The 25229-nt window shown below is 63.5% G+C and overlaps 5 protein-coding genes across 5 annotated transcripts in view; 4 read left to right on the top strand and 1 right to left on the bottom strand.

The window, feature by feature from the left end:
- CHLRE_08g370650v5 (uncharacterized protein) overlaps nucleotides 1-623 on the top strand; it is a 4750-nt gene extending 4127 nt beyond the window's left edge. Inside the window, exon 9 of the mRNA XM_043065026.1 lies at nucleotides 1-623. This exon is cut by the window's left edge and continues 473 nt beyond it. The gene's annotated coding sequence lies outside the window, so the exon portion shown is untranslated.
- A 50-nt stretch (nucleotides 624-673) lies between these two features.
- On the top strand, nucleotides 674-9379 carry CHLRE_08g370601v5 (uncharacterized protein). The gene is made up of 18 exons (XM_043065025.1): nucleotides 674-887; nucleotides 1127-1567; nucleotides 1913-2062; nucleotides 2339-2711; nucleotides 3056-3193; nucleotides 3501-3581; nucleotides 3974-4042; nucleotides 4292-4410; nucleotides 4600-4669; nucleotides 5023-5141; nucleotides 5444-5570; nucleotides 6000-6091; nucleotides 6386-6496; nucleotides 6810-6885; nucleotides 7094-7146; nucleotides 7543-7691; nucleotides 7933-8071; nucleotides 8382-9379. The coding sequence occupies exons 1-18, from the start codon at nucleotides 837-839 to the stop codon at nucleotides 8598-8600; spliced, it is 2577 nt and encodes an 858-aa protein (XP_042922026.1). The 5' UTR covers nucleotides 674-836; the 3' UTR covers nucleotides 8601-9379.
- An 84-nt stretch (nucleotides 9380-9463) lies between these two features.
- CHLRE_08g370550v5 (uncharacterized protein) lies at nucleotides 9464-15939 on the top strand. The gene is made up of 13 exons (XM_043065024.1): nucleotides 9464-9773; nucleotides 10331-10394; nucleotides 10516-10665; nucleotides 11276-11369; nucleotides 11704-11791; nucleotides 11936-12165; nucleotides 12366-12488; nucleotides 12655-12950; nucleotides 13418-13529; nucleotides 14063-14175; nucleotides 14249-14344; nucleotides 14654-14712; nucleotides 14897-15939. Exons 1-13 carry the CDS (start codon nucleotides 9628-9630, stop codon nucleotides 15114-15116), a joined length of 1791 nt encoding a protein of 596 aa, XP_042922025.1. The 5' UTR covers nucleotides 9464-9627; the 3' UTR covers nucleotides 15117-15939.
- A 12-nt stretch (nucleotides 15940-15951) lies between these two features.
- CHLRE_08g370500v5 (uncharacterized protein) lies at nucleotides 15952-20963 on the bottom strand. The gene is made up of 7 exons (XM_043065023.1): nucleotides 20154-20963; nucleotides 19584-19827; nucleotides 19243-19362; nucleotides 18759-18830; nucleotides 18230-18307; nucleotides 17898-17969; nucleotides 15952-17622 (listed from the first exon to the last, which is right to left on the bottom strand). Exons 1-7 carry the CDS (start codon nucleotides 20720-20722, stop codon nucleotides 17557-17559), a joined length of 1221 nt encoding a protein of 406 aa, XP_042922024.1. The 5' UTR covers nucleotides 20723-20963; the 3' UTR covers nucleotides 15952-17556.
- Nucleotides 20964-21093: 130 nt separating this feature from the next.
- Nucleotides 21094-25229, top strand: CHLRE_08g370450v5 (uncharacterized protein). Its single transcript, XM_043065022.1, has 7 exons — nucleotides 21094-21514; nucleotides 22093-22197; nucleotides 22641-22718; nucleotides 23144-23233; nucleotides 23616-23744; nucleotides 23984-24080; nucleotides 24342-25229. The coding sequence occupies exons 1-6, from the start codon at nucleotides 21194-21196 to the stop codon at nucleotides 24053-24055; spliced, it is 795 nt and encodes a 264-aa protein (XP_042922023.1). The 5' UTR covers nucleotides 21094-21193; the 3' UTR covers nucleotides 24056-24080; nucleotides 24342-25229.

The raw sequence follows: 25229 nt of genomic DNA, 5'->3' as shown, positions 1-25229 counted from the left end.
GTGTGTGTGTGTATGGGGGGGGGCGGGATGATGGTGGGGTGGTGGGGGGGGGGGGGCGGGGCGGTTTGTTCCCAACCCAACGAAGCCAAGACCCAGCCAGCCGAGGGAGCTGGTTGCGGGGGGGGGGGGCGGGATGGTGGTGGTGGATGGGGGATTGGGCGAGATGCTGGTGGAGTAGTGCTGGTGGGGGAGTTGGCATTTGGGAGGGGGGGTGGGACCGTGGGAGAGCTATTCGCATGCTGGATGGGCTGTGTAGCGCTTCTTGCTGGCAGGGCTCGGGAGTGGGGGCTGCGGATGGGTGCTCCGGGAAACTCGGAAAGCGTGGGACAGGAGGGTGTGCCGGTGTGGGTGGCCAAGGGGAAGTGCTTGATTGGAAGAGGAGGCTGCCAGCTCGTGTCTGTGCAGCTGCGGATCGGACCCGGGTCGAGAGTTGCTGGCGAGAGTGCGAGTATGCTCGCTCGGACGCGTAAGAGCATACGTTGTCATTGCTTTGCTGTACATTATTTCTACGTGCGATAAGCAAAAAGGTTGCGTGCTGTGCAGAAGCTCTGATTGGGTTTTCCGACTTTCCGCAAAATGGGGGACGCATAATAACAAAACAGCTTTTGTAAACACGTGCAATTATTGTCACACCATTTGGTTTAGGCCCCTTCCGCCCGCAGCTTGTGCAAAAACGAACGGGCTCTCGACGAGTTGAAGACCGCTGAGGAGTGTTTCTATCCGTTGATTATTACGCTTACGTAGTCCTGGAAATCATTCAAGCGTAATTGGGGCTTGGCCCCGCCGGCGCACTCTACATTGCTTCCGCGTAGCAAGCCAGCGGCGCCCTCGCAGCCATGGTCAGCACACGGAGGTCGGGCAAGACGCAGCAAAATGGAGATGGAGAGGTAATTCACCGCCGCCGACTATCGGCATCCGTGCGTGCCGGCCGCTCGCTCGCAGCCCTCGCAGTTGGCCACCCCAAACATTCCGGCGCAAAATATAAGCAATTCTATACCTGTCAGGATTTGCAAACCCAAGGCCGGCTCGTATCGGCCCGCTCGCGAACGTCGCCTGCCACAGCGTCCCCAGCGTCGCCCTCGCGCTCACGCTCGCCCCCCCCCCCCCCCTTCCTCCCCAAACACAGGAGCCACAAGCTGAGCCAGTGACTGCGCCCACGACCGCGTCCAAGCGGCCAGCCGGGCGTGGCGCCGGCGAGGCGTTGGCGTCCGAACAGGCGCCCGGCGCCGGCGCTGCAGCTGTGGGCACGCCCGCAGCTGCCCAGAAGACGGCAGCCGCCGGCACGGCGCCGTCCGCCAAGCGGCAAAAGAAGACTCCGTCTGACGCAGCCGCAGCCGCCGACGCCGACGCCAACGGCCGCGCAGCCCAAGGGCCGCAAGGCCCTTCAGGTGCCGCGCCGGGCGGCGGCGTGCAGGGACCCGAAGGGCCGCCGCAGCCCTTGGACGGCTTCCGCAAGCTCCCGCAGCTGGCGGCGGCGCTGGAGAGCCTGAACAGGCGTGTGGATGACTCAGCCGTGTTCTTGCGGCCCTCGCCCGAGGTGGCGGCGGCGGCGCGTGATGTGGCCAAGGTGCGGGCGGGGGCGGGAGGGGAGGGTGGAGCGGGAGGGGGAGAGGGGTAGGAAGGGAAGGGGGAGGGCGGGAAGGGGAAAGGGGGGCGGAGGGAGGGTTGCGAGGGACGGGGACGCGGAGGGCAGGCGGGCGGACACAGGGATAACGTACGAGCTCGTGGTGCGGGAGTGGGCCTAGGGCCTTGCAGACACAGCGCTACAGCTGGTGATGACGTCTGGACCCCAAAGTGGAACCCACCCCTTCCACCAACCCCGCCCTCGCCAACGCCCCTCACCACTTCCACGCCCCTCTCCTCTCCCGCTTCCTCCCTCGCTTCCTCCCTCGCGCCTCCTCTCTCATCGCAGCTGCTGTACAAGCAGTGCGCGCTGCAGCTGTTCGAGGGGGGCGGCGCGGACAGCCGCGCCGAGCGCCGCGCACTGCGCAAGTCGGCGGCGGCGCCACTGCCGGAGCTGCACACGGACGCCAGCTTCGACCCGGAGCAGATCTGGCTGCAGGTGCGTGTGTGGGGGGTCGGGGTGGGTGTGGGTGGGAGGTGTGGGTGTGGGTGTGGGTGGGTATGGGGAAAAGGGAAGCGATAGGCGCGCGCCCGTACGCGACTATGTGTGTATGTGTGCAAGCACAAGGGCCGTGCAGGAGGGCCATGGCGTGACCCCCACACACCCCCTCCCACCACCACCACCACCACTACCACCACCACGCCCGCACTCTGTCTCCCCACCCACCCCTTCTTAAATGCTCATGAATGTAACCCACCCACCCAATGCGCACAGATGGAGATGGCCACGGAGGCCACCGTGCGGCGCGTGCGGCGCCTGCTGCGCGCCGCTGAGCCGCTGGCGGGCGGCGGCGCGCACCTCATCACGGCAGAGGCGGCGGCGGGCGTGGAGCGGCTGCTGGCGGGCGGCGGCGGCAGCGAGGAGGAGGAGGATGACGAGGACGATGAGGAGGAGGGGGAGAACGATGAGGAGGGCGAGGGCGAGGAGGAGGAGGATGGCATGGGCGAGGGGCTGAGTGGCGAGGAGGATGAGGACGAGGAGGATGAGATGATGGGGCTGGGGATGGGCATGGACGATGACGAGGACGAGGACGAGGAGGATGACGAGGACGGCTTTGGGGCGCGTGGCAAGAAGGCGAAACGGAAAGGTGCGCCAGGGCGGCGGCTGGAGGGCGGTGGGGCGAGGTGGGGAGTTTTTTGGGGGGGGATGGGGGATGAACGGATGCGTGCTGGTGGATGGGTTGGAGGAAGGGCACGCGGGCAGGCTATTTCGTGACTGCGCTCTGGCATTCGGCAGGGGGCTTTTGCTGTGGCTGGGACTGGGGCCGGGGCTGGGGCTGGACGGGTGCGCTGTGCTGCTGCATGTGCCGGCCTACTGTACTGCTAGGATACCGGCACGCGCTACTCGGCACGCTGGCACACCATGCACGTCCGCAACCCTATCACTATGCCCTCGGTGCTGTCACTGACCTCGCTCCCTTCTGTACTGCAGGCGCCAAGGAGGGCAAGGCCGGCAAGAAGGCCGGCAAGCCGCCAGGCGGCGGCGGCGGCGGCGGGCTGGGCGAGGACCGCTTCTTCCGCCTGACCGACCTGGAGCGATATGTGGAGGACGCCGAGCGCCGGGCCACGGGTGAGGGCGTGAGGGACGGAGGGTGGCGGGGGCGGAGTGGAGGGGAGGGGGAAGGGGAAGGGGAGGGGGCGGGGCAGGGGGGGAAGGAGGTGAGGAGGAGGGAGGGAGGACGGGAGGAAGAAAGGCCGAGGCGTGGAGGGGCGCAGGGGAAAGTTTGGGCCCCCGTCAGCGCAGTAAAGTCTCCGTTGTCTCCCGCATGTCCGAAGAAGCTCTCCCAGGCTTGAGTGTCAGCAACTCGTGTCACACAACTCAAACCTAGACACATACGGTACTCACTTCTCGATCAAACGCACGTGTGTGCCCGCAGGCGAGGAGGAGGATGAGGACATGGCGGACCTGCTGGGCGGCGGCGAGGGCGAGGGCGAGGACGAGGAGGGGGAGGAGCTGGGTGAGCAGCGGCGGGGTGGAAGGGGTGGGATGAGGCAGTGGGGGTGAGGCAGTGGGGGGCGGCAGTGGGGGTGAGGCAGTGGGGGTGAGGCAGTGGGGGTTGAGGCAGTGGGGGTGAGGCAGTGGGGGTTGAGGCAGGGGGGCTTGCAGTACAGGTGGTGGCGATGGCGGTTGAGGTGGAGGTGGTGGCCGTGTGGGCATGGAGAGCTGTGACGTGGGGGGCAGGGGCAGGGGCGGGTTCCAGCGCCCAGGGGTTGCCAAAGATGTGGCGCTCAATCAGCCCCCGTCATTTGCACCGCCTTCCTTGCGCATTATCCTTGCGGCTCTTCCCACGCACCTGACTGCTGCTGCTCCTGACGTGTATTGCTGCTGCTGACGTGTGTGCTGCGGCAGGCTCGGAGGACGGCGGCGACAGTGATGACGAGATGGAGGCGCTGCTGCGGAACACAGCGGCGGCGGCAGGTGTGTGTGTGTGTGTGGGGGGGGGGGGGTTAACGTGTGTGTGTGTGGGGAGGGGGGCGGCATGGAGCGGGCGGCACACGGAGGGGGAGGGGGGGCACGGTTTATCGGGTGGCGAGCTGGATGAGGATGGCGGAAAATCGTGAGTAGACATCTGGTTGGGTACAAATTGCGCAGTGCCGAGGTCTCACGAAGCCCCGGCCTCGATAACGGTGTCTAAGCGTGTACGCTTGCAACGCTCCGCGCCTGCAGGCAAGGGCAAAAAGGGCAAGAAGGGCGCTGACGACGAGGCGGCTCAGATCAAGTACTCGGACTTCTTCGGCGGCGGCGATGACGAGGAGGAGGAGGAGGAGGGCGATGAGGGCGATGAGGTGCGTGCGGTCTGCTCTGTGTGCGCAAGGGCTTGCGCTGACCTCAGTGCTAGGACACTGTCACTGCAGCTGTCTAGGTTTTGCGCGAGCAGCTGAAGTGCGTGCGGGCAGTGCGCCGCCGGGTGCAGCGTTTGCGTTTGGCCTAGGTGTGCGCCTGCTGAGGTTCCGCTTGCGGGCTTGCTTCCGCAGGGCGAGGATGATGGGGATGGCGATGATGAGGACGGCGGCGCGGAGCGGCGGCGCTCGGGTCAGGACGCCGGTGAGTCGCCCTTCTGGCTCAGTGGCTCGGTGATGGGCTGCTGCTGTTCTGTCCTGTTGTGTCCTGTCCTGTTCTGCTCAGTCCCATGCTGCCTGCCCTGCTGTCCGCGACCCGCAACCTCCCGCCCAGGGGCGGCAGTAGCACTGCTGCAGCCACACAAACTCGCAACGCAACTGCAAGTACAAGTTTGTGTCGCACCACGTTGCAACCGGCCCCCGCTGCCGTACGCCTTCCCACGCCCGCAAACACACACACAAAAAAAACATACACACTCGTGCACCTGTACCTGCACGTGCTGGCATTACACACTCGCTGTTATGCCGTCGTGCTCACTACTACACCACACGCCGCAGGTCCTCGCGACGGCGACACGGGCGGTGGCGGCGGCGGCGGCAGGAAGGCGCCCTCCAAGCAGCAGGACGCCGCAGCGGCCCAGCTGTCCGCACACGAGCGGCGGCTGGCCCGCATGCAGGTAGGAGTCGGGCGGGTGCTCAGGCGGCATCAGCTAGCTGGCGGCCTGCCCGTCTGTCGGCCTGTCGGGCGGTCTGTCGGGCGGTCTGACTGTCGGTCTGTCGGGCTCCTTGGGGGTGTGGGGGCGTCCATTACGGGCTCCTTGATCGCAATGGCCCAGGTCCCATTGTCATCTGAACAGGGCGTCCTCACCTCCGTGTGTTGCAACCCCCTTCTTCTTATTCTTAGCCATGAATGTAACCCCCTGATTCCACTCCGCCGCGCACCATCACACCCTTTCACACCCTTGTACACCCCTTGCAGGAGCGTGTGGCTGAGCTGGAGACTGCGGCGCTGAGTGAAAAGGCGTGGCAGCTGACGGGCGAGGTGGGCGGCGGCAACCGGCCCGTGGGCAGCGCCATGGAGCTGGACCTGGACTTCGAGAGCACGGGTGAGAGCGGGAGAGACAGCGATATAACACACACACACACACACACATAGGCGCATGTTTGCGCTTTGGTTTCCTGGTGCTCTTTAACACACATAGGCACATGCAGGCGCACGCACAGACGGGCGCGTGCGTGTTTCCTTCCCATGCGTTCACTAGCACACGGGGCTAGGGCTAGGGTGGTTGAGGGGGCGGGGGCGGTGTGCGGGGAAAGGCGGCGTGGGTCAAGGCTGCAAGTCTTGTGTGCAGCCGAGCGTTGTTGCGTACTTGCGCAGTACGGTATCCATTTTCTTGTGCCTGCTCGCTTACCCGGCCGCTTACCCGGCCGCCCTGCACCCTGCCCCCCGGCCAACAAACACACACCCGCGCGCTTCCCATTCCTCGTGTTTTCTAACACACACCCACGCATCCCTTACGTATGACTCCTCGCAGCCAAGCCGGTGCCAGTCCAGACGGACGAGATGACCGGCGACATCGAGACGCTCATCAAGAAGCGCATCACCGAGCGCCGCTTCGACGACGTGGTGAGGGCAGCGATGTGAAGGGATAGACGGTATAGAGAGACGCGACCGCGCGATGCAACGCAATGCAGTGTATATAAATGAAAACGTCAATGGACAAGCAATTGCACGCACGAGCGCGGGCAGAACGCAGTGTTGGCCTGCAGCCTCAAGTGTTATCATCGTCCTGGCGACCACATCCCACTGACGCTCATATCCCGCCCGCTATCCCGCCCCCCGCCCCTGATGTGTGCCCTGCCCTCCGCTCCCCGATCCCCGCCCCTGATGTGTGTTGTCCCCGCTCCCTCCGCCCCACAGGTGCGTGTGGTGGCTGCGCCGCTGGAGACCCAGAAGAAGCAGGTGGAGCTGGATGACGGCAAGTCCAAGGCAGGACTGGGGGAGCTGTACGAGCAGGACTACGTGCGGCAGGTGGGCTGGGATTGGGTAGGCGGATGGGATTGGGCGGGCGGATGGTTGGAGGGCGCCGCTCCGCCCCAGCTAGGTGGTGGAGAAGCACGTGGTGTTGCGTTCTGCAGTGGTGGGAATGGGGGGCGCTGGTGCAGCGGGCTCCCTCCGCGCTCCACCCTCGCCCCGCGCCGGTGCCTCACCACACCGCACCCACCCACCACGCGGCCTGGGCCCTGTCTTTTTACCAGTGTTGAATGAAACAATCGCAAGAAAGCCGCCAAACACGCGCGTGTAGTTACTTGCAAATACCTGGTCCCTGTGTATACGGCGGCAGGTGGCGGGCGGCACCAGCGAGGACAAGGACGACAAGCTGCGCGCCGAGTGCCGCACGCTGTTCAAGGCGCTGTGCGGTGAGAGCGGGAGCGCGGGCGCAAGCGCGGGCGCGAAGCGCGTGTGCGTGTTGGAAACGCAAGAATGCAGTTGGCAGCGTTGGCCGGAGTAATTCACGTGTTGCGGGGCTGGGGTGGAAAGGCTGCGCCTGGGTTCCCTCTTAACCCGACCATCTGCTTTGTTGTTTGCTGCTACCAAATCTGCTGCTTATGTTGGTGCCACCCGCAGCCAAGCTGGATGCCCTGAGCCGCTTCCACTTCGCGCCCAAGCCGGTCATCCAGGTGCGTGCCTGTGCATCCAGCACCCGCTGAGGTCGCTGCACCCGCTGCAGGGCGCTGCCGGCTGGGGAATACCGTACTGCCGGCGTGCAAGCAATACGGCATACCTGCTCACCCCCTCCCTCCTGCCTCGCCCTACCTCCCCCGCCTACCTCGCCTTGCGACGCCTGATGTACTCACTGGCTGTCCCCAGATTTCCATGTATCCTGCGTAGTGCAAACCCTAAACCCTAAACCCATTGCCCCGCCCCAGCATATCCCGTATTGCCCCACCCCCCGTGCTATAACCTCTACATACCCCCTCCCTCCTGCCTCACCTTCCCTACCCAACCCCTTACTGGCTACGCCTTTGCTTCCTAATACTCATATGAATGTAACCCCTCCGCCTCCTCCCCCTCAGGACATGACGGTCAAGGCGGAGGTGCCCGCCATTGCCATGGAGGAGGCCGCCCCGGTGGCCGTGTCCAAGGCGGCGCTGCAGCTGCCGGGCGAGGTGTACGCGGCCAAGGCAAAGGACGGACGGCCCGTGGCGGAGGCGGAGCTCAGCAGGTGTGTGTGTGGGGCGGGGGGGGGGGAGGCCGGCTAAGGGAGGGTTTTGGGGGATTGGGGTTTAGGGGTGGCGAGGGAGGGGGTTGTGGCCGGGAGAGGGATTGGGAGGTATGGGGCCTGGTCCGAGCTCGTTAGGAGCGTTTGGGTGCCAACCCCCGAACCCCACTTCTACTTGGCCTGCGGCCATTTCTTTGTACCATCGTTGCAAGCCCACACCTCCGCACCGCCACACCCACCACAGGGAGGAGCGCAAGGCCCGGCGATCCAAGAAGAAGCGGGTGCACAAGGCGCGCGAGGAGGGCAAGGAGGCGGAGCGGCGCGCCAAGGCCATCGCGGCGGGCGGGGACGCAAACATCGTGGGCCGCAAGTCGGACAGCAAGGTGGGTGTGGCGTGGCTGTGTGGTGCGGCTGTGTGGCGCGGCTGTGTGTGTGTGGCTATGTACGGGTGTGGGGCGGAGCCGCTCAGCATGCTGCGGGAGCGGCCGGGGTCATATCAGCCTCACCCGGCCGTTGTCGACGAGCCTCCCTGCCGTCCTGCCAGCCACATCCCACTGCTGGTCACCCGCATTTGCAAACCGCAGCATCCCCTCCCAGCCCCCAACAACCTCTTCCCGCCTCAACCTCTTCCGACCCCACGCCTCCCCACGCCTCCCTTCTCTCCTCTCCTCTCCGCCATCCTCCCTGCCGCAGGTGGTGGCGGGCAAGGGCGTCAAGGTGGCGGAGGGCGCCGGCGCCGCCAAGCACGGCCGCACCGACGTCGGCAACAGCTCCGCCGTGTTCGCCAAGCTGGCGGCGGAGCAGGCGGCGGCGGCGGCGGGTGGCGGCGCCAAGACCAAGAAGGTGCCCCGCGACCTGGCGGCGGTGGGCGGCGAGGGCGCGCGCAAGGGCGCCGTGTCGCTCAAGCTCTAGGTCTAGATCTAGCGACGGGCTGTGCGGGGCGTTGGGGGCGCGGTGGGGTGGGGTGGGGTTTGTAGCGTTGGTGTCTGGAGGGTGCTGTGTGGGTTTTGGGGAGGGCTCGGGGAGCGCTTGCAGGTGCTGGGGGGCATGAGGTGATCTGTTGTGTGGAAAGCGGTGCGGTAACAGGCGATGCATGGCTGGATTTGTGTGGCTGGATTTGTGCCGAGTAAGGTGCTGTGTGTGTTCGGTGATGTGTTTGGCGTGGCGGACTGGTGGTGGGCCCGATGACACGACACGCGAGATGTACATTTGAAGAAGCCTGACATCACACGCGCCGGCAGCGGAGCAGGGGTGCAGTGGAGTAGTCATGCTGTTCGGTGTGGGGCTGTGGCGCTGTGTGCTTGGCAACTGGCGAGTTGCGACTGGCCCGGTGATGGTGCAATTCGAGTTCAACTGTGAAAGCATCACCTGACTCACCATCAACGCATGCATTTGCAGTTTAGATCCCACGCCGCCACGCGTAATCGTGTAATGGTGGGTTGGTGGCACCATTGGAGGACCTCCACTGGGTGGCACGCTCTCGGAAGGAAAGCGGGTTGCAAGCGCCAGAAGCGTGCCAGGGTCACGAGAGCGCCGGTCCGCCATTCTGTGGTGCAGGTCTTCCTCTGCTTTGGCCACTCATGATCTCTACCACAGGCCCGTTTAAGAATGTCGTCGTCCAGAACTGCAGGGCCGAAGCGCAAGCGGGGGGCGGGGGGCAGCGCGGGGGCAGAGTCGCAGAGAGAGGTATTGGCCCGGGCATCGGTGCAGCGCCGCCCAGAGGACCCGCGGTTCAACCTGCACAAATTGTTGCAGTAATTCAGCGTAAACATACGTTCTGCCACACAAACAATAGCTCCTCCCCAGCCTACCACTGTGCGTCCTAGGACGCGGACAAGACTGTCCAGTCACGCCACGCTGGTCTTCAAAGCCCTACTTTGCTGTGCATGCTCTTAATGTCAAACTAGGTTAATACGTGCGTTGCATGTAACTTTCAAGGATGCGGGCGCGACGGCTGCTCCATACTGCCATCGAAAGGCGCTCTGCATTTGCACGCCTGAGCGAGCAGGACCTGGCGTTCTTCCAGTCCATCCTGGGCAACTCGGGAGTCATCACTGATGCAGACGCTCTCGTCCCGTTCAACCAGTGAGCTATCGTTCGCACGGGTGCACATTCGGCGTGGCGCTTGGTTTTCCATCAACAGTGCCCCTCGCCGCCCCTTGCTCGTGATGGAACATGGCAAGGGGCAGGAAAGCGTAGTCCCGATGTGTGTGGTTCCCACCCGTGCCCACATAAATGCGTAGCAAGAAGGGACAAGGCATTGGTGCGTCGTTCGCGCGCTGTTACTGTACCGACGGTAGCTGGCAGGATGTGTCGATGTTTTGCTGACGCGCATTCCTCACGCTCCGGGCGCCCGGCCAAGGCGATAGCACCACACAGACTCAATGCGACGCCACACCGCGCGGATAGCATAGCCGATGCGCACCTGCAGGCAGTCGACCGGCGTCCACGGATGAGCTGTGTAGACGAGCACTAGCGTAATGCAACGGCGTGCAGCAAAACAATGGCCGGGCGACAGTGTGACAAGCAGGGGCAAGAACAAGGCGAAGCAAAGCAGAAGAGGGGCCCGAATGCGCCGCCCCTTGCTGCCCGCGTCGCACTCGCCGTGAAGCGCCTATGCCACTTGCCTCTCCGCACCGCAGGGACTGGCAGAAGAAGTATGAGGGCAAGAGCCGCGTGGCGCTGCGCCCGCGCAGCACGGAGCAGGTGGGCGAGCGCGGTCACCTCACCATGTCCGCTCCGGCATTTGTCGCGGGATCCCGCGACCGTTTGCCTCGCACCTCCCTCCCTCCCATCCACCCAAACCTCCTGCATGCTTTGTGATCAGGTGTCGGAGGTGCTGCGCTACTGCTCGTCTCGGCGGCTGGCGGTGGTGCCGCAGGGGGGGAACACGGGGCTGGTCGGGGGCAGCGTGCCTGTGTTTGACGAGGTGGTGCTGTCCACCGCCGCCATGAACAAGGTGCTGGAGTTTGACGAAGTGAGTCGCGGGGAAGTGGCGGGCTGGTCAGGTGGGGCGGGGGGTGGGGAGGCGAGGGGGAGGGTGGTAAGGTGGTGGGTATGCGGACAGAGGGAGTCTGGGGACGCCGTGGGGGGAGCTTCGTGACAGGGGCACACCCACCCGTCTTATTGCGCTGTCTTACCTGAGGCGACAGGCAAACGTGTTGAGGGTCTCCTTTCCGAGTCGACTGCAAAACGGCAAAATGACGCGGTCGACAGGATTCGAACCTATGCGGGAGATCCCAACTGATTTCTAGTCAGTCCCCTTAACCACTCGGGCACGACCGCTGGACTAGCCAGCTAGAAACCTTGACAGGTGATGACCAATGGGTCATTCAGGAAGCATATGTATGTGACGAATGTTGACATTGCTCTTGCACCGCAACGCGTGGCGGACGTGGTGAACACGTCATCAGCGAAATGGGACTGGTCACAGCCGCACAGTTATCACGCATACTCGTCACTTATGCATATACAGGCTGCTTTCGAGAGTGCCGTTCACGCTTGCGCTCACATCCCTCCACCAACCCCCCATCAACGGTATCCCTCCATTTCCCCCCTCCTACCTGTGCATCTCCCCACCTCTGCAGGTGTCTGGCACGCTGGTGGCTCAGTCGGGCTGTGTGCTGGCGGCGCTGGACGAGCACGTGGGCGCCCGGGGCTTCATGATGCCTCTGGACCTGGGTGAGGGCGGGAGGTGCAGGGGGGGGGCGGCAAAGGGAGGGGAAGGGACACCTGGGAGTGGAGGGGGAGGAGGAATGGCGCGGGAATCGGCGAGTTGGGACACCGCTCAGGTGTTGCGTAGCCCAGTCCAGCACCTACTGTGCAGTTCTGCAAGAACACGCCCTACTTTCTGCGCCCTATACCCGCCTTGCAGTACAAACCCGTGAGGCCCCACCCCTTGCATGCCAACCCCTCGCGCCTCGCCTCACTCGCCTTGCCTCACTCGCCTTTGTCGTTCGCCTTTGCCGCTCGCGTCTGCCTCCTTTTTTTCCGCCTTGGGCCCGATGTATGTCAGGCGCCAAGGGCAGCTGCCACATAGGAGGCAATGTGTCCACCAACGCGGGCGGACTGCGGCTGGTGCGCTACGGCTCCCTGCACGGCAGGTGGGTGGCTGGATGGGTGGGCGGGTGGCTGGATGCACGGGTTAGCTGCTGGCTCTGTTTCTGCAAACACAGACTGTTATTTGACACACATCATATTCACAGCGTTCTCTGCCTCTTTCCCGTGCCCCCGCCCGTCGCCCACAGCGTGCTGGGCCTGGAGGTGGTGCTGCCGGAGCCGCTACTGCCGCCGCCGCCCTCACGTGGCGGCGGCGGCGGCAGCAGCAGCGGCAGTAGCAACGGTGCTACAGCCTCTGCTGCTGCTACTGCCGGCTCCACTGCAGACGGGCGGGTGCTGGACCTGCTGCGCACGCTGCGCAAGGACAACACCGGCTACGACCTGAAGCAGCTGTTCATCGGAGCGGAGGGAACGCTGGGTGGGTGGATGGGTGGGTGGTAAGCAGACAACGCAAAAGTCGCAAGGTGTGTGTGTGTGCGCTTGAGGGAAGCCCAGGTCCGCGGGGGACCTGTACCTGGACGCGGTGCGCCGACACATTGCCGGGGACTGGGCGGCCGCATACGTTCTGACTGCCGTACCGTATCAAAACTCCCTCCTCGCCTCCCGCGCTCCCTGCAGGTGTGGTCACGGCCGTGGCCATCCAGTGCGCGCCGCGGCCCGCCTCCGTGCAGTTGGCGCTGCTGGCCTGCCCCACCTTCGCCGCCGCCTGCACCACACTGCGCGCCGCGCGCCGGATGCTGGGTGAGGCGAGGCCTTGGCTGGAATCCCTGCACGCCCGTCGCTGTGTTACGACCTGGTGTGAACCACCTCAGCCCGCCCACAAGCTACGCACCAAGTTGCATGATGTCCTAACCCAAAACACCCTTGTATCGAATGCTAAGTTGCCTTGATTTGCCTTGTCGTGCAGGCGAGGTGCTGTCGGCTGTGGAGTTCCTGGACAGCGCCTGCTCTGATCTGGCTACGGCCTACCTGGACGGCGTGCGCAACCCGCTACTGCCGCAGGACGCCGCGGCGGCTGTAGCAGGCCTGGGAGAGGCGGGCGACACGGGCGGCGGCGCGGCGGTGGTGGCACGGGGGAGAGGTGGCGGGGAGGAGGGGCTGGAGGGCGGGGGTGTGGGCGACGACCGGCAGTTCTACATGGTGGTTGAGACGCACGGCAGCGATGCGGATCACGACACGCAGAAGATGGAGCGCTTCCTGGAGGTGGGTGCTGGTAGTCTGGTGGGCGTGAGCAAGGGGCGTGTCTGCCAGGGGAAAGCAACAGGGGGTAAGGCTTGACACTGTGCGCATGCGAAGGAGCGTGTGTATTGACGCATGGCGTGTGCAATGCAGGGGTGAAGACAGGGGCAGACAGAGCGAGGGACACACAACCGGTGATGTTGCAGCAACATGGACGGCTGCTCTGCAGCTCTCTCCCACGCGCTCCGCACACCTTCCCCCTCCGCTCCCTGCCTCCCGCCCCGTTTCCTACACGCCCCCACTTACCACCATCCACCCAACACCCACCCACCCAACACAGCCACCCAACACAACCGCCAACCAACCAAGCAATCAACCACCAACCCTTCCCATTTCCTTCACGTCCCCACTTATCACTACCACCACCACCACCCACCCAACAAAACCAACAAAACCAACAAAACCAACCAACCACCCAACACAACCCGCAGCACGTGATGGCTGAGGGCTGCGTCACGGACGGCACTCTGGCGGCCAGCGAGGCGCAGGCCAAGACCATATGGCGGCTGAGGGAGGGCATTGCGGAGGCGTTGGCCAGGAGGGGTGAGCGAGGGCGGGCGGGAGCGGATGGGGCGGAATGGGTCGGAGGAGCGGAATGGGGGAGGGGAGGAATGGGGATGGAGAATAGTGGGGGAGGAGAGGAATGGGGGAGGAGAGGAATGGGAGAGGAGAAGAATGGGAGAGGAGAGGAATGGGGGAGGAGGGGAATGGGAGAGGAGAGGAAAGGGGGAGGAGCGGAAAGGAGGAGGACGGGAATGGGGGGGGGGGGGTGAACTGTACTGAAGGGCTGTGTGAGGTCGAGCGCGTGGGTCGGGCGTGCGCTCAGCTCATGCATGTGTCGTTGACGTGTGGCTGGGGGCCCAGAGCGTCCGCACGCGCCTCCTGTTCTCCAGCTCCAACAAGGCCACAACAGAGCCTGTCAGGGAGGCTGTGTGTCGCCGGCCGGCGAACCGGCGCTGACGATCCAACAATCCAAGCCCAAGCAGCCACTCTTCCCCCCGGCACGGCGCACACACACACACACACACACACACACACACATACACTCACACACGCACACATACACGCACATGCAGGCGCGGTGTACAAGTACGACGTCAGCCTGCCCACCGCCGTCATGTACGACCTGGTGGAGGTGCTGCGGCAGCGGCTGGGGGCGGCTGGGTTCGGGCCGGAGGGGGGCGTGCAGGTGAGGCGGGAGGGGGGCGTGCAGGTGAGGCGGGAGGGGGGCGGCTGGGTTCGGGCCGGAGGGGGGCGTGCAGGTGAGGCGGGAGGGGGGCGTGCAGGTGAGGCGGGAGGGGGGCGTGCAGGTGAGGCGGGAGGGGGGCGTGCAGGTGAGGCGGGAGGAGGGCGTGCAGGTGAGGCGGGAGGAGGGAGCGGGAGGGAGCGGGAGGGAGCGGGAGGGAGCGGGAGGGAGCGGGAGGGAGCGGGAGGGAGCGGGGTATTTTCTCCAGTCCAATGGATACGATGGGCCAGGGTAAGGGGCAGGTTTGCGTGGCCCAACGGACGATTACTTCCCGAGCTGTAGCGGGTTGCAAGCCACTGTCGTACCAGCACCCCTCACCTGCACGGCTGCACGCGTCCCGCCCAACCTCCCCACGCATGCATTTGCCATTCCATTCTCCCCAACTGCATGTCCCTAATCTCGATTCCTGTAAACACACCAGGTTGTGGGTTATGGGCACATTGGCGACGGCAACCTACACCTCAACATCTCCGCACCCAGGTGGGGGGCACGGGCTGAAGGGTTGGAAGGCCTGTGGTTTATAGAGTGCTTGTGCAGGGGAAGGCCCTCGTTGCTGGGTATTGGACTATTGGATGTGGAGTTGTGCATGGAGGGAGGTCTCACCGCACCATCCAACACACTGCCGTGCTGCCGTTGCCGTACTGTACGGTTGATGCCGCCGCAGGTACGACGACGACTTGCTGCACCAGATCGAGCCGTACGTGTACGAGTTCGTACGGCAGCACAACGGCAGCATCTCGGCGGAGCACGGCATCGGGCTCATGAAGGCGGGCGCGCTGCCGTACAGCAAGGGCCCCGTGGCCATCGAGCTGATGCGGCGGATCAAGGAGACGGTTGATCCGTACGGCATTCTCAATCCGTACAAGGTGCTGCCGCAGCGATAGTTGGGGGGTGGGGTGAGGTTTAGCAGGGGTGGCTGCGCGCCAGGGGCGGCGGCGGGGGTACGTGGTTGGGTGTAATGCCGGAATAGCAGGTCGGGGTGCCGCGGGTTGATGAGCGGTGGCGCGCTGGGTGCGTGAGCAGGAGCATGGATGCGCCAATGCAGGGGTGCAAGGCAGCTCTTAGGTGGCTATGAGGAGTCGTGTAGGTGGGCAGGTGGAACCGCGGAGGCTGAAGGCTGGTGGTGGTCATTTCCAAACCCGAATCTAGCAGGACATTTGCCTCATGGCAGAAAGGTAGATCCCATGGCTCTAAGGGTGGCCTGCCGAGGAGTGCACGAGGTAGCAAAACCAGCGCTTGGGCGATGGGCGCGTGGGAGGCGGCTTGGCACGCGGTAAGGAGTGCCGGAGTGCTGGAATGCCAGAGTGCTGGACTAGTGGCACGGGTCAGAGCGCGCGCCTGACGCGCCCGCCGCTGGCTGGTCGCATTTTTTCAAAGACAATGGTTAATAAGTTATTAAGGAGAAGAAAGGGGAAAGCCGGGAATGCTGGAGGGCTGCAACAGTGGCAAAGCCGCAAAGCGCGCGCCTGATGCGCGGACCGCTGGCTGGTCGCGTACTCGCACGCTGCAGCCAGCTGCAGCGGAGCGTTAGGCGGGACCTGGGGCTCAGTGGGCTCATTGGGCTGGCACCTGAGTGCTGGTGGCTTGACGTTGGCCTAGCCAGTAGCCACCTGGTGCAAACGCTGTGCAGGGTCTGGTCGTCTGGCGGGGCAAGTGTGTGTTGGGCTGCAAGGTGGTGCGCACGACCTGTGCCTCGTGAAAACCGGCACGTGAGGAGCACGTGATCCTATGTTACAATTCATTCTTTCCCGCCCGCGACCGGGGGTGTCATCATACGAATCTTCAGCAAGGTTTACCCTATCACTGGTACAGGGTCACCTGTCGTCCGCGCAACAGCAGCAATACATAGAGTCGCTTCTAATATGCAACACAAGGCCCCGCGATAGGGATTAAACAAGCAAATCTGACCAGAACGACACACTCTCACACAATACAGTACCCCCTTCGTCTCCTTACGTCAGGACCTCAAATAATGGGACTCCACTACGCACACAAATAGCCACGCACTCTACATGCATTAGCACATACACCGTTTTTGTGGGTTCTATAACAACTCATGCACACACGTACCGTACACACACGCGTGACACGACCCTTGACACGCTCCAATTCGCCACCGGTGCCGTCGTATGGCAGCTCTGTGACTGAGTGACAGTTATCTTGGTGTCCTGTTGCGCTGCCCTGCACCCTCTCGGTCGCACCGGTGCCCGCATACCTCCCACAGCCACATGAAACCTACATTGATATCTAAACCTAAACCTATCAAAGCTCAAATGACGCTTATCAATCTGTCATCCGCACGATGCCTCTAGCTCTAAACGGCTCCCGGAGCAAGCACCCAGCTGCGTCTGCGCCTGCAAAGATACACAAGACGCGGCACACTGACCCACAGACACACAACACACATGCACACGCTCTTCGCCCGCACGGGGAAGCTGTAACAGCTGTGCCCAACCAACCAACCTGACCCACACGCCAATGCGCACATGCCTACACTGCTACGGGGACAAACATAAACTCTCCTTGTGCTTTAGACACACACACACACACACACACACACACACACACACAAACACACACACACACTGACACACACACGCGACATCTCTTCTCTGTTAACCTAGATTGCTAGTGGCAAAAGAAGTCATGCACCTGTCACACACTGGCCTGCCCCTGCCCTTCCTCGCTGCTAAACCAACTGAACCATGAGCCGGCCCTACTCGGCGGCACGGTGCCTTCCGCCGATGCCTCACGCCGGTCCCTCCCGCCCATGCCTCTCGCGCGCACACGCGGCCCCGAACGCTCGCAGCCGCCCACAAGCGCCCTCACCCGCGCCGCAGCGATCGCGCCACCACGTCTGCACCGAGCACCGCAGCCGCACACGCACCGCCCCAGGCCACAGGAACCCGCCAGCGCCACAACCCGAGGCCCACTCGCTCGCTCGCCCGTTCGCTTGCCGCGACGTCGGGACCGGCTGCGCAGCTCCCCAGCGCTATGACCGCCAGCTGCATGTAAGTCCATGCGCTTGGTGCTCCCACAATCCCGCCAATAGACCCCGTTGCTGGGCCGCCGCTGCTGGCCCCCGCTGCTCGCCAACCCTTTCTCCCTCTCATCTCCCCCAGTTGATGCAGAAGAAGGCCGACCTGCCCTTCCAATTCTGACGATGATGGGACCTCGTCGCTGGACTCGGGCACATAACCGCCCTCCTGCCACGCCCCACTGCTCAGCACTCCGTGCTTTATGAGCGGCTGCCCACGCCCCACTGCTCAGTGCTGGCGCAAAGATGCCTTCCCCATCAGTGCTGGCACAACGAGGCCTCCCCCCTCAGTGCTGGAAGAAGAAGGCCAGGGTGATGAGCGCCACCACCACCAGGAAGGAGTAGCCCATGTACTGTGGTGCGATGTGGTGGCGGAACAGAAGAGATCAAGTCAGGAGTGGAGGAAGCGGATCAGGGTTTGCTGCTGCGGTACTATGGTAAGATGGCGCCCCCCCCCCCTGACCTCCTGCACCCCGAGTGTGAGGGGTCCATCCTCTGCCCGCCTGCCCTGCCCGCCTGCCCGGCCTGTCTTTCATGGACGGCTACCCCGCTGCCAGCTGCCTCCTGCCTCCAACCTCCCCCTTGCCTCCTGCCCCCCGGCCGTGCCGCCCTGCCGGCTCCTGCTCACCTTGGAGGGGGTGTTGAAGTACTCGGAGCCCAGCCCCGCACTGGGCACTGTGGTGATACCGCTGAGGAAGGCCTGGGGGGGAGGAGAGGGGGGGGGGGGCGGGCAGGCCAAGAGGGGTCAAGAGAGGCCAGGAGAGGCCAACAGGGGTCAAGAGAGGTCAGGAGAGGCCAAGAGGACTGCCTGCCAGATCCCGGAGTCGGGGTCGGGTTACGGTGCGGGAATTGCAGCCATGCGACACGCCTATGCGCGCCGGTTCCGAGTCAGCCGGGACCTCAGCCCCAACCAACCGCCTCAACCAACCAACCGCCTTCAGCCAACCAACCGCCGTGTACCTGGTACGAGGGGTCCAGGTAGTTGTCGGCCGCGCCCTCGCGAATCTTACTCAGGTAGGCCTCCGTGGGAAGCACCTCCTGCGGGTGAGCGGGTGAGGGTGCGAGGGTTGCGAGGTGTAAGCAGTGGGAACAGTTGGGGGCGAGGGTACCGGTGTGTGTGAGCGCATGGCTGCAGGTCGGCACGGGTGCGGGTGGGTGCGGGCGTGTGCACGGATGAGTGCGAGTGTGGGCGAAAGACAGAGCGGCAGGAAAGGGCCACCGGTGCGTCTGCCCTGCGGCCTGTGGCCGTTTGTGTTGAAGAACACACGAAACATTGGCGGTATGTATAAAATGTGTAATATTTGTGGCGTGTGTGTGTGTGTGTGTGTGTGTGTGTGTGTGTGTGTGTGTGTGTGTGTGTGTGTGCGTGCGTGCGTGCATTTTGTTCCCATGGAGCACGTGCACACCCGTAACACCCGGGTCCCGGGTCCGATTCCGTTTGCGTTCGCGTTTTTGGCCTCGCCCTCCCGCATTGCCCCTCCCCCCGCACCTGGGGCAGTTTGAACAGCGGGTTGGACACGAACACCAGGGCCCGGTGTACGACACCATCGTACGTGCGCACCTGCGATGACACGTGCACAGCGCGGACGGTAAGAGCGCACAGGCGGGCAAGCAAACGGCGGGAATCAGGGCGATAAATGTGGCGAGCTGCGAGAGCTGGGGGCGAGCCAAGCCCGCCACACAATACTGAACAAACACACACGTCCCTGCACTCCCGTAGCGCATTCACGGTCACTACTCCCTGGACCATACCAACCTACGGCGGGTCTCCACCATGCAGGCCCTCCCTCTCTCATCCCCCCATCCCCGCCTTCCCCTACTCGCTCCTTCCCACACTCACTCACTGCCCCAAACTGAGACTGCTCGACCCCCATGCTCGACGACTTCATTTTGACTACTTCACTTGGACTACTTCATTTAGACTGATCCATTTTGCCTGCATTGTTTAGAACCTCATAAATTCCCCCACTCACATCCATCTCCTGCACCGTGTAGCCGCCCTCCCGCTTGCTCAGCTTCTCAAAGTCCTCTCGCGTCAGGCGGTACAGCACGCCGTGCACTCGCCCGTCGTACGGCCGGAAGCGGGGCTCGTCCTGTCGTACGGCAGGCAGGCAGGCAGGCAGGGAGGGGGTTTACGGCATCGGATGATGCAAGTACCGGGGTCAGAGGTGGCCTTGTGGCTACGTCCGTTCCTCCATTTAGTCCGGGGCTGATGCCTGCCGCTGCTTTCGGCGCTCTTATCCACGCACTCCATGCACAACCAGCACAGTACACTGCGGGCCGCGGGATTCACGCAACACGGCGCTGCACTCACGTGATGGTGATGATGGGGCCCTGACCCGTTCTGCGCCGCAGCTCCAGCTCCAGCGCCCTCCGCCGCCGCCGCTTGCCCTGCTGCCGCCGACCCTGCCACCCCGTTTCCATTGCTGCTGCCTCCATTGCCTGCTGCCGCCGCTGCTGCGGCGCCTGGCTCCGCCGCGCGCTCTAGAGTGGCGTAACCGCCCTGGTGCTTGAACACCAGGTGTATCGCCGGATCCACCACCGTGGCCGGATCCCGACTGTGCAAAGACGATGGGGAATGCGGAGGGGGGGCCCTGGGTCGGGATGCTGGGCATGAGCACGAGTGACTGAGGTGCTGACCCACGCGCCGCGCCACCGGTACACCAGGCCAGTACATCGGACGTGTTTCCATCCAGACACTCCCACGCCCCTTCTTCATGTCTTCGGTTTGACATTGGGAACGGTGAAAGCAACCCCTCCTTTTCTAACAGCTGCATTTAGCTCCTGTGACTTCCCAGCAGCTCCGCCTGATGCCAGCGGGGCAGTAGCAGCTCGTGTCAAAGGGTGGCTGACTAGATCCAGGCCCTCGCCACTCCGGCCTCACCTGAGCACCTTCACATCCCGACGCGCTAGCGTCATGAAGTTCAAATTTGCTCCGTAAGCGAAGGTGAGCACCATGTCAGTTCCAGATCCGCTATCGCCCTTGGCGGCAGAACCCGATCCGGAACCCCGCGGCACGGCGGCGGCCCCGCCTGACGCGACCCCCCGGTTGCTAAAGGCGCTGACAGCGCTGCTGCCGTCGCTGCTGCTGCCAGAGCTGCCGTCCCTGTTACCATGCGTGGCGTTAATTCCGTTAACCGTGCCGCTGGCGCTGGCGCCCGGAGCTCCGGCGCTGCCAGGTCCATCCAGGGAGGAGGGGGGCGCGGCGCTGCCCTGCGTCGCTAGCGCCTGTTGCTCAGACGGCGATGACGAGGTGCCCTGCTCGCTGTTACGCCACGTCTTTGGCCCCAGCCACGACGTCCAGGCCGAGCTCGCACGCCCGCCCGCAGCTTTGCCGCGAAAGGCGCGCGGGACCACCACCGATTGTGAGCGGGGCTGCGCAGGGCCCGTGTGACCGCGGTAGCTACCTTGACATCTACTCCCATAGCCTAGACAAGGTGGCGTATGTACCATCGGGGCGGCCTGGTTCACGTCCTATCGAGCAAATCGCGTGAATCGTCGGGACAAGTTCCGAGTCCAGAAATGGCTTCACTTCTGTGGCATATGGCAGCTATACGTAGGTCTTGTAAATGATAAATCAAGCGCCGGCACGCGGTTTAGCAGGAAAAACAAGGTCACGGTTGAGCAGTCGCTTTTTGCGTGGCTTCGTGTGGTGCCTGAGAAAGCTGACGAGGCGAAGCTTATAGATCAATACAGCAGTGATAGAGTGCTATTCTCTTTGTTATTTGCGCGTTGCATGTTGGAGGGACCGGACGCACCGATCGCGCCATCATTGCGTGACAGTTTTGTCTTGATACGACCCGCTGGCCGTCGATGCAATAGAAATTCCTTTACTACGCAAGCCCATCGACCCAATTACACGCGAAACCGTGACGACGTCGTCGTGTGCTGATCCATCGGGCTGCGTAAGCGATTACGTTCACAATGACTTCCCTGCTTCGCGTGGGAGCTGCAGTGCTTCGCACATGCCGGCTCGAAGTCTCGCCGCTGATGTCGGCGCAGAGCGGCCTCGCGATGCCGACTTCGCGACCCATCCTGCAGTGGTCTCGCTGCTTTGCGACTGATAAGGATGAGAAGAAGGATGTCTCGGGGGCTTCATCTGATCAGGCTGCGGCCGGCGAGGAGAAGCCCAGCACTTCGGGGGCTGATGGAGCCGACGCATCTGCCGATGGGGAGCCCTCGGCGCAGGAGCTTATGTCGCAGCTGAAGGCGAAGGAGGACCACGCCACCAAGCTGACGCAGCAGGTGTGTGATGATGGTTTGGCAAGTTGGGGGCGCTATGTGGGTGGGTGGGTGACGTGACGAAGGGCGGGCTGACGTGCCAGCGGTGCGTGCCACCGCATAGGTATATGCATACAGTGCACGCCGCCAATTGCAATCTCACGACTGGCGCCTGTGTGCTAGCGCCTGTGCTGGCGCCAGTGGGGTTCGAGGTGTAAAGCCCACTAGTGGGCCTGTTGGTGTCACCCACTTGATGGGCTTGGCCACTTGGTGGTGTCACCCGCCAGTTGGGCTTAGTAGTGTCATCCGCTAGATGCGAAGCGGGCAGCATAGTGGGGTACCGTATTCCGAAACCTCAGCAGCCGCAGTCCGTTTGGGCGCATGCCGATCCCCACAGCGCTGCGTTCATTACAGTGGCCTGGTAGCCCAGAGCCCGTACCGTGGCTGGGTGCGCCCTGGCGGCTGGGCGCACCCCACCTTGCGCACCTTTGGCGACATGCGAGCTTACCGCAGAAGTCCCTCGGCAGTCGGTACCGAGGCAGCCCAGGGCATTGTGGGCTTGGTTGGGTTAACCTCTCGGCATCACGACGTGGTATGCGCAGGTGGAGACTCTGACGGACAGCCTCAAACGCACGCTGGCGGAGATGGAGAACCTCAGAGCGCGCACCGCCCGCGAGGTGGACGTCAGCAAGAAGTTCGCCATTCAGGTGCGGGCCGGGCACGTGGCGGTCGGGATGGCGCGGGCAGCCATTTGATGGGGTGGGTAAGGGCAGGCGGGAGCTGAGGTGAGGTCGGGATGGGGCAATGCGGGAAACGGTTGGGCTGGCGGGCTAGTAGGTTACGCGCGACAAGGCGCCGGCCGGCCGGTGCGGGCTGGGAGAGCCACGGGTCGTCACACACTGGCTTGGCCGCTTGGGTAGCGCAGGCCTCAGGCCGGGCCGGCGGAGCCGTACGCAAAGGGTGACCGAGTGGGGCTTCCGCGCACGCGCTGGGCGCAGACGTGTGTGTCTGGAGATTGGAGAACTTTGACGGGTTGGCACTACGGTACCTGCGGACCTGGGACATGCACGGCGCGCATGCCCGCAAGCCCGCAGTCTGTCTCACCTACGTTGCGCCTCGTCCTTTCTCCTCATCCTGCAATCCGTTTCAGGGCTTCGTCAAGTCGCTCCTGGACGTGCCGGACAACCTGGAGCGCGCCGCGAGCGTGGTGCCGAGCGAGGCGCTCAAGGTATGTGTGTCTGTGTGTGTATGTATGTGGGGCCTGGCACGGGGGCCTGGGGAGGAGCCGTCCTCATGCTTGGGACACGCGGGGGACACGCGGGGTTGAGCCGTCCTTGACACGTTGGGGTCAGCTGTCCAGGACACACGATGGGTGGACAGGGCAATCAAGGATTGCGGTAGCATTGCGGGCCTGGGGTCTCAGGACAACATGCATGTGGACCGTTGGGGTGGGTGGGAACAAACAGTGGCACGAGCGCAGGGGAGAGGAGCGCAGGAGCGCAGGGTACGAAATGGGGCCTGCTGGTTGGGCTACAGCCGAGTGCCGCAGAGACCTGCCCCCATACGTGATTCATGCTATCTGCGTGACGTCCAAACCCTTGTCTGCTACTGACGCCTTGCCGCTTGCGGGCCTGACTGACACACCCTTCTCAGGAGGACGGTGGGGTGCCGCCCGAGAAGCTGCGCAACCTGCTGGCAGGGCTGCTGGAGGGCGTGCGTGCCACCGAGAGCATCCTGCACAAGGTGCGAGGGAAACTGGGGAGGCAGGGAGGCGGCGGGCAGCAGGGCAGGGCAGAGCAGGAGAGAGGGAGGAAAGGGGCTGGGAGCGGGGGAGAGGAAGTTGTGCCTGTTGGCCTTGACTGTCCGCTTCAAGAGAGGCGATGGGCCGGTGCGGCGCGCTTAGTCTCCTTGCTGTGGAAACTCCCAACCTTGTAACGCAACAAGCCAACAACAAAACAGTTTCTACAAGGAGAGGGAGGAGAGGGGAGCAGCGCCGCCAAGGAGTTTGCCGGAATCCGGGGTCAGGCTTGGGGCTGCATGATGTCCGCCATCAGTGCTTCAATTGAGACAGGGCGCTGCACGGCCTGCGCCGTATTGATGACTTTTATCTTTACTTGCGCTACAGGTGCTCAAGCAGAACGGCGTGGAGCGCTACGACGCCGCGGGGCAGCCCTTCGACCCCAACCTGCACAACGCGCTGTTCGACATCCCCGACCCCACCAAGGAGAACAACACCATCGCTGTGGTCACCAAGGTGAGCGCGCACTGTGGCAAACGTCGTGTTGAGCTAGCTGCTTTGTTGAACTGGCAAGGTGCAGGCTGGGTGCCCGACACACTTGTAACCGCACACCACGCCGAGAAACTTGACCACAAATGCATTACATCCGACCAGCTGAGCCGTCCTGAGCCGCTTATTCCCTCATTGTCTGTCAAATCAATTCCACGTCATACTGAGGGTCTATTCCGGTCTTCGCCACACTCCCCGTCTTGCAGAAAGGTTACAAGTTGAATGACCGCGTCATTCGGCCGGCGGAGGTTGGCGTCGTCCGGAACGTCAGTTCTTAGTTGGCTCAAGATGCGAGCAACGCACGTAGGTTTGACGTCCGTCGCGCTCGACCGCGATCATACAGCTAGTTATGAATCAATTGGGGGTATCCCTATCTACTGGTCATGTCATGTCCCCTGTAATGTCCTTGTTACTCGGTCAGGTCTCAAGTCTGCCTGTCATACCAGCCCCGCAGTGCAAATAAAAGCACGCAAGCAATGGCTCTAGAGCCCAGACAAGCTACGCATACAAGCCTATCAATAAACTACTTTTCACTTTCCATATTTACGCTTCACTCTGTTGCAGAGTCAGCACCATCCGTCACTGGCGGTGAAAATGGGGACCGCGGTGCCATGGACCGTGCTGCCAAAGTGAGCGCGCAGGCGCGGGCAACGCAGTATCGCATTGCCCACATGGCGAACCTATGCGGCATGTAGCTGGGAGGAGTGTGCCGCCAAACACTACAAAAAGGATTAGCAGCACTGCCGTTGCGGCGGCGCGGGCGGCGCTACTTAAGCCACTGGCTGCGCGGGCAGCAGGTGGGCGGGCGCGGGCTTCTTAGCAGCTTCGTTGTACTTGGTGGAGCTGTACTTCTTCCAGACGGCGGTCAGGCTGCTGGTGGGCGCCTTCTGCATCAGCTCCGCCAGCTGCATGGCCACGGGTGTGACCTCCTCCTGGGTGTAGCCGCAGTGCTTCTCCAGGGCGCGAGGGTAGCAATCGGCCTTCTCGTACGCGCACATGGACACATGCAGCGCGGCGACGGCGATGAGGGAGTAGTTGTTCTTGAGCATGCCGGCGTCGACCTGCGCCAGCTCGATGAGGTAGCTGGACAGCATGGTCACGTCCTTGTCGAAGTGCATGTTGGCGGCCTTCAGGTCGCGTGCCAGGAAGTTGTAGGTGGTGGGGAGAGTGAGGTGGAACTTGAGGGTGTTGAGCATGACCTTCTCCATGCCCAGGATCTGCTCCTTGGTGTAGGCGCGGTCCGAAATGTAAACGAAGTCGCGGACCTCGGGTGCCCAAATCTCCTCGTACTTGGACGCGATCAGCATGGCGGTCACGCCGACCTGGGGGTAGCAAGGGCACAAGGGGCAGGAAGTGGTTCAGTGCAGCAGACCGGTTCGCAGGTAGCTGGGTGGTGCTGGAGGACCCGCTGGGGTGCACAATTGCAAACACGGAGACTCCCAATCTAGCCCC

The sequence above is a fragment of the Chlamydomonas reinhardtii genome, chromosome 8 (genome assembly GCF_000002595.2).
Source record: "Chlamydomonas reinhardtii strain CC-503 cw92 mt+ chromosome 8, whole genome shotgun sequence".
Classification (NCBI taxonomy): domain Eukaryota; kingdom Viridiplantae; phylum Chlorophyta; class Chlorophyceae; order Chlamydomonadales; family Chlamydomonadaceae; genus Chlamydomonas; species Chlamydomonas reinhardtii.
Note: the sequence above shows the minus strand (reverse complement) of the source record. Positions and strands in the feature narration are given on the sequence as shown.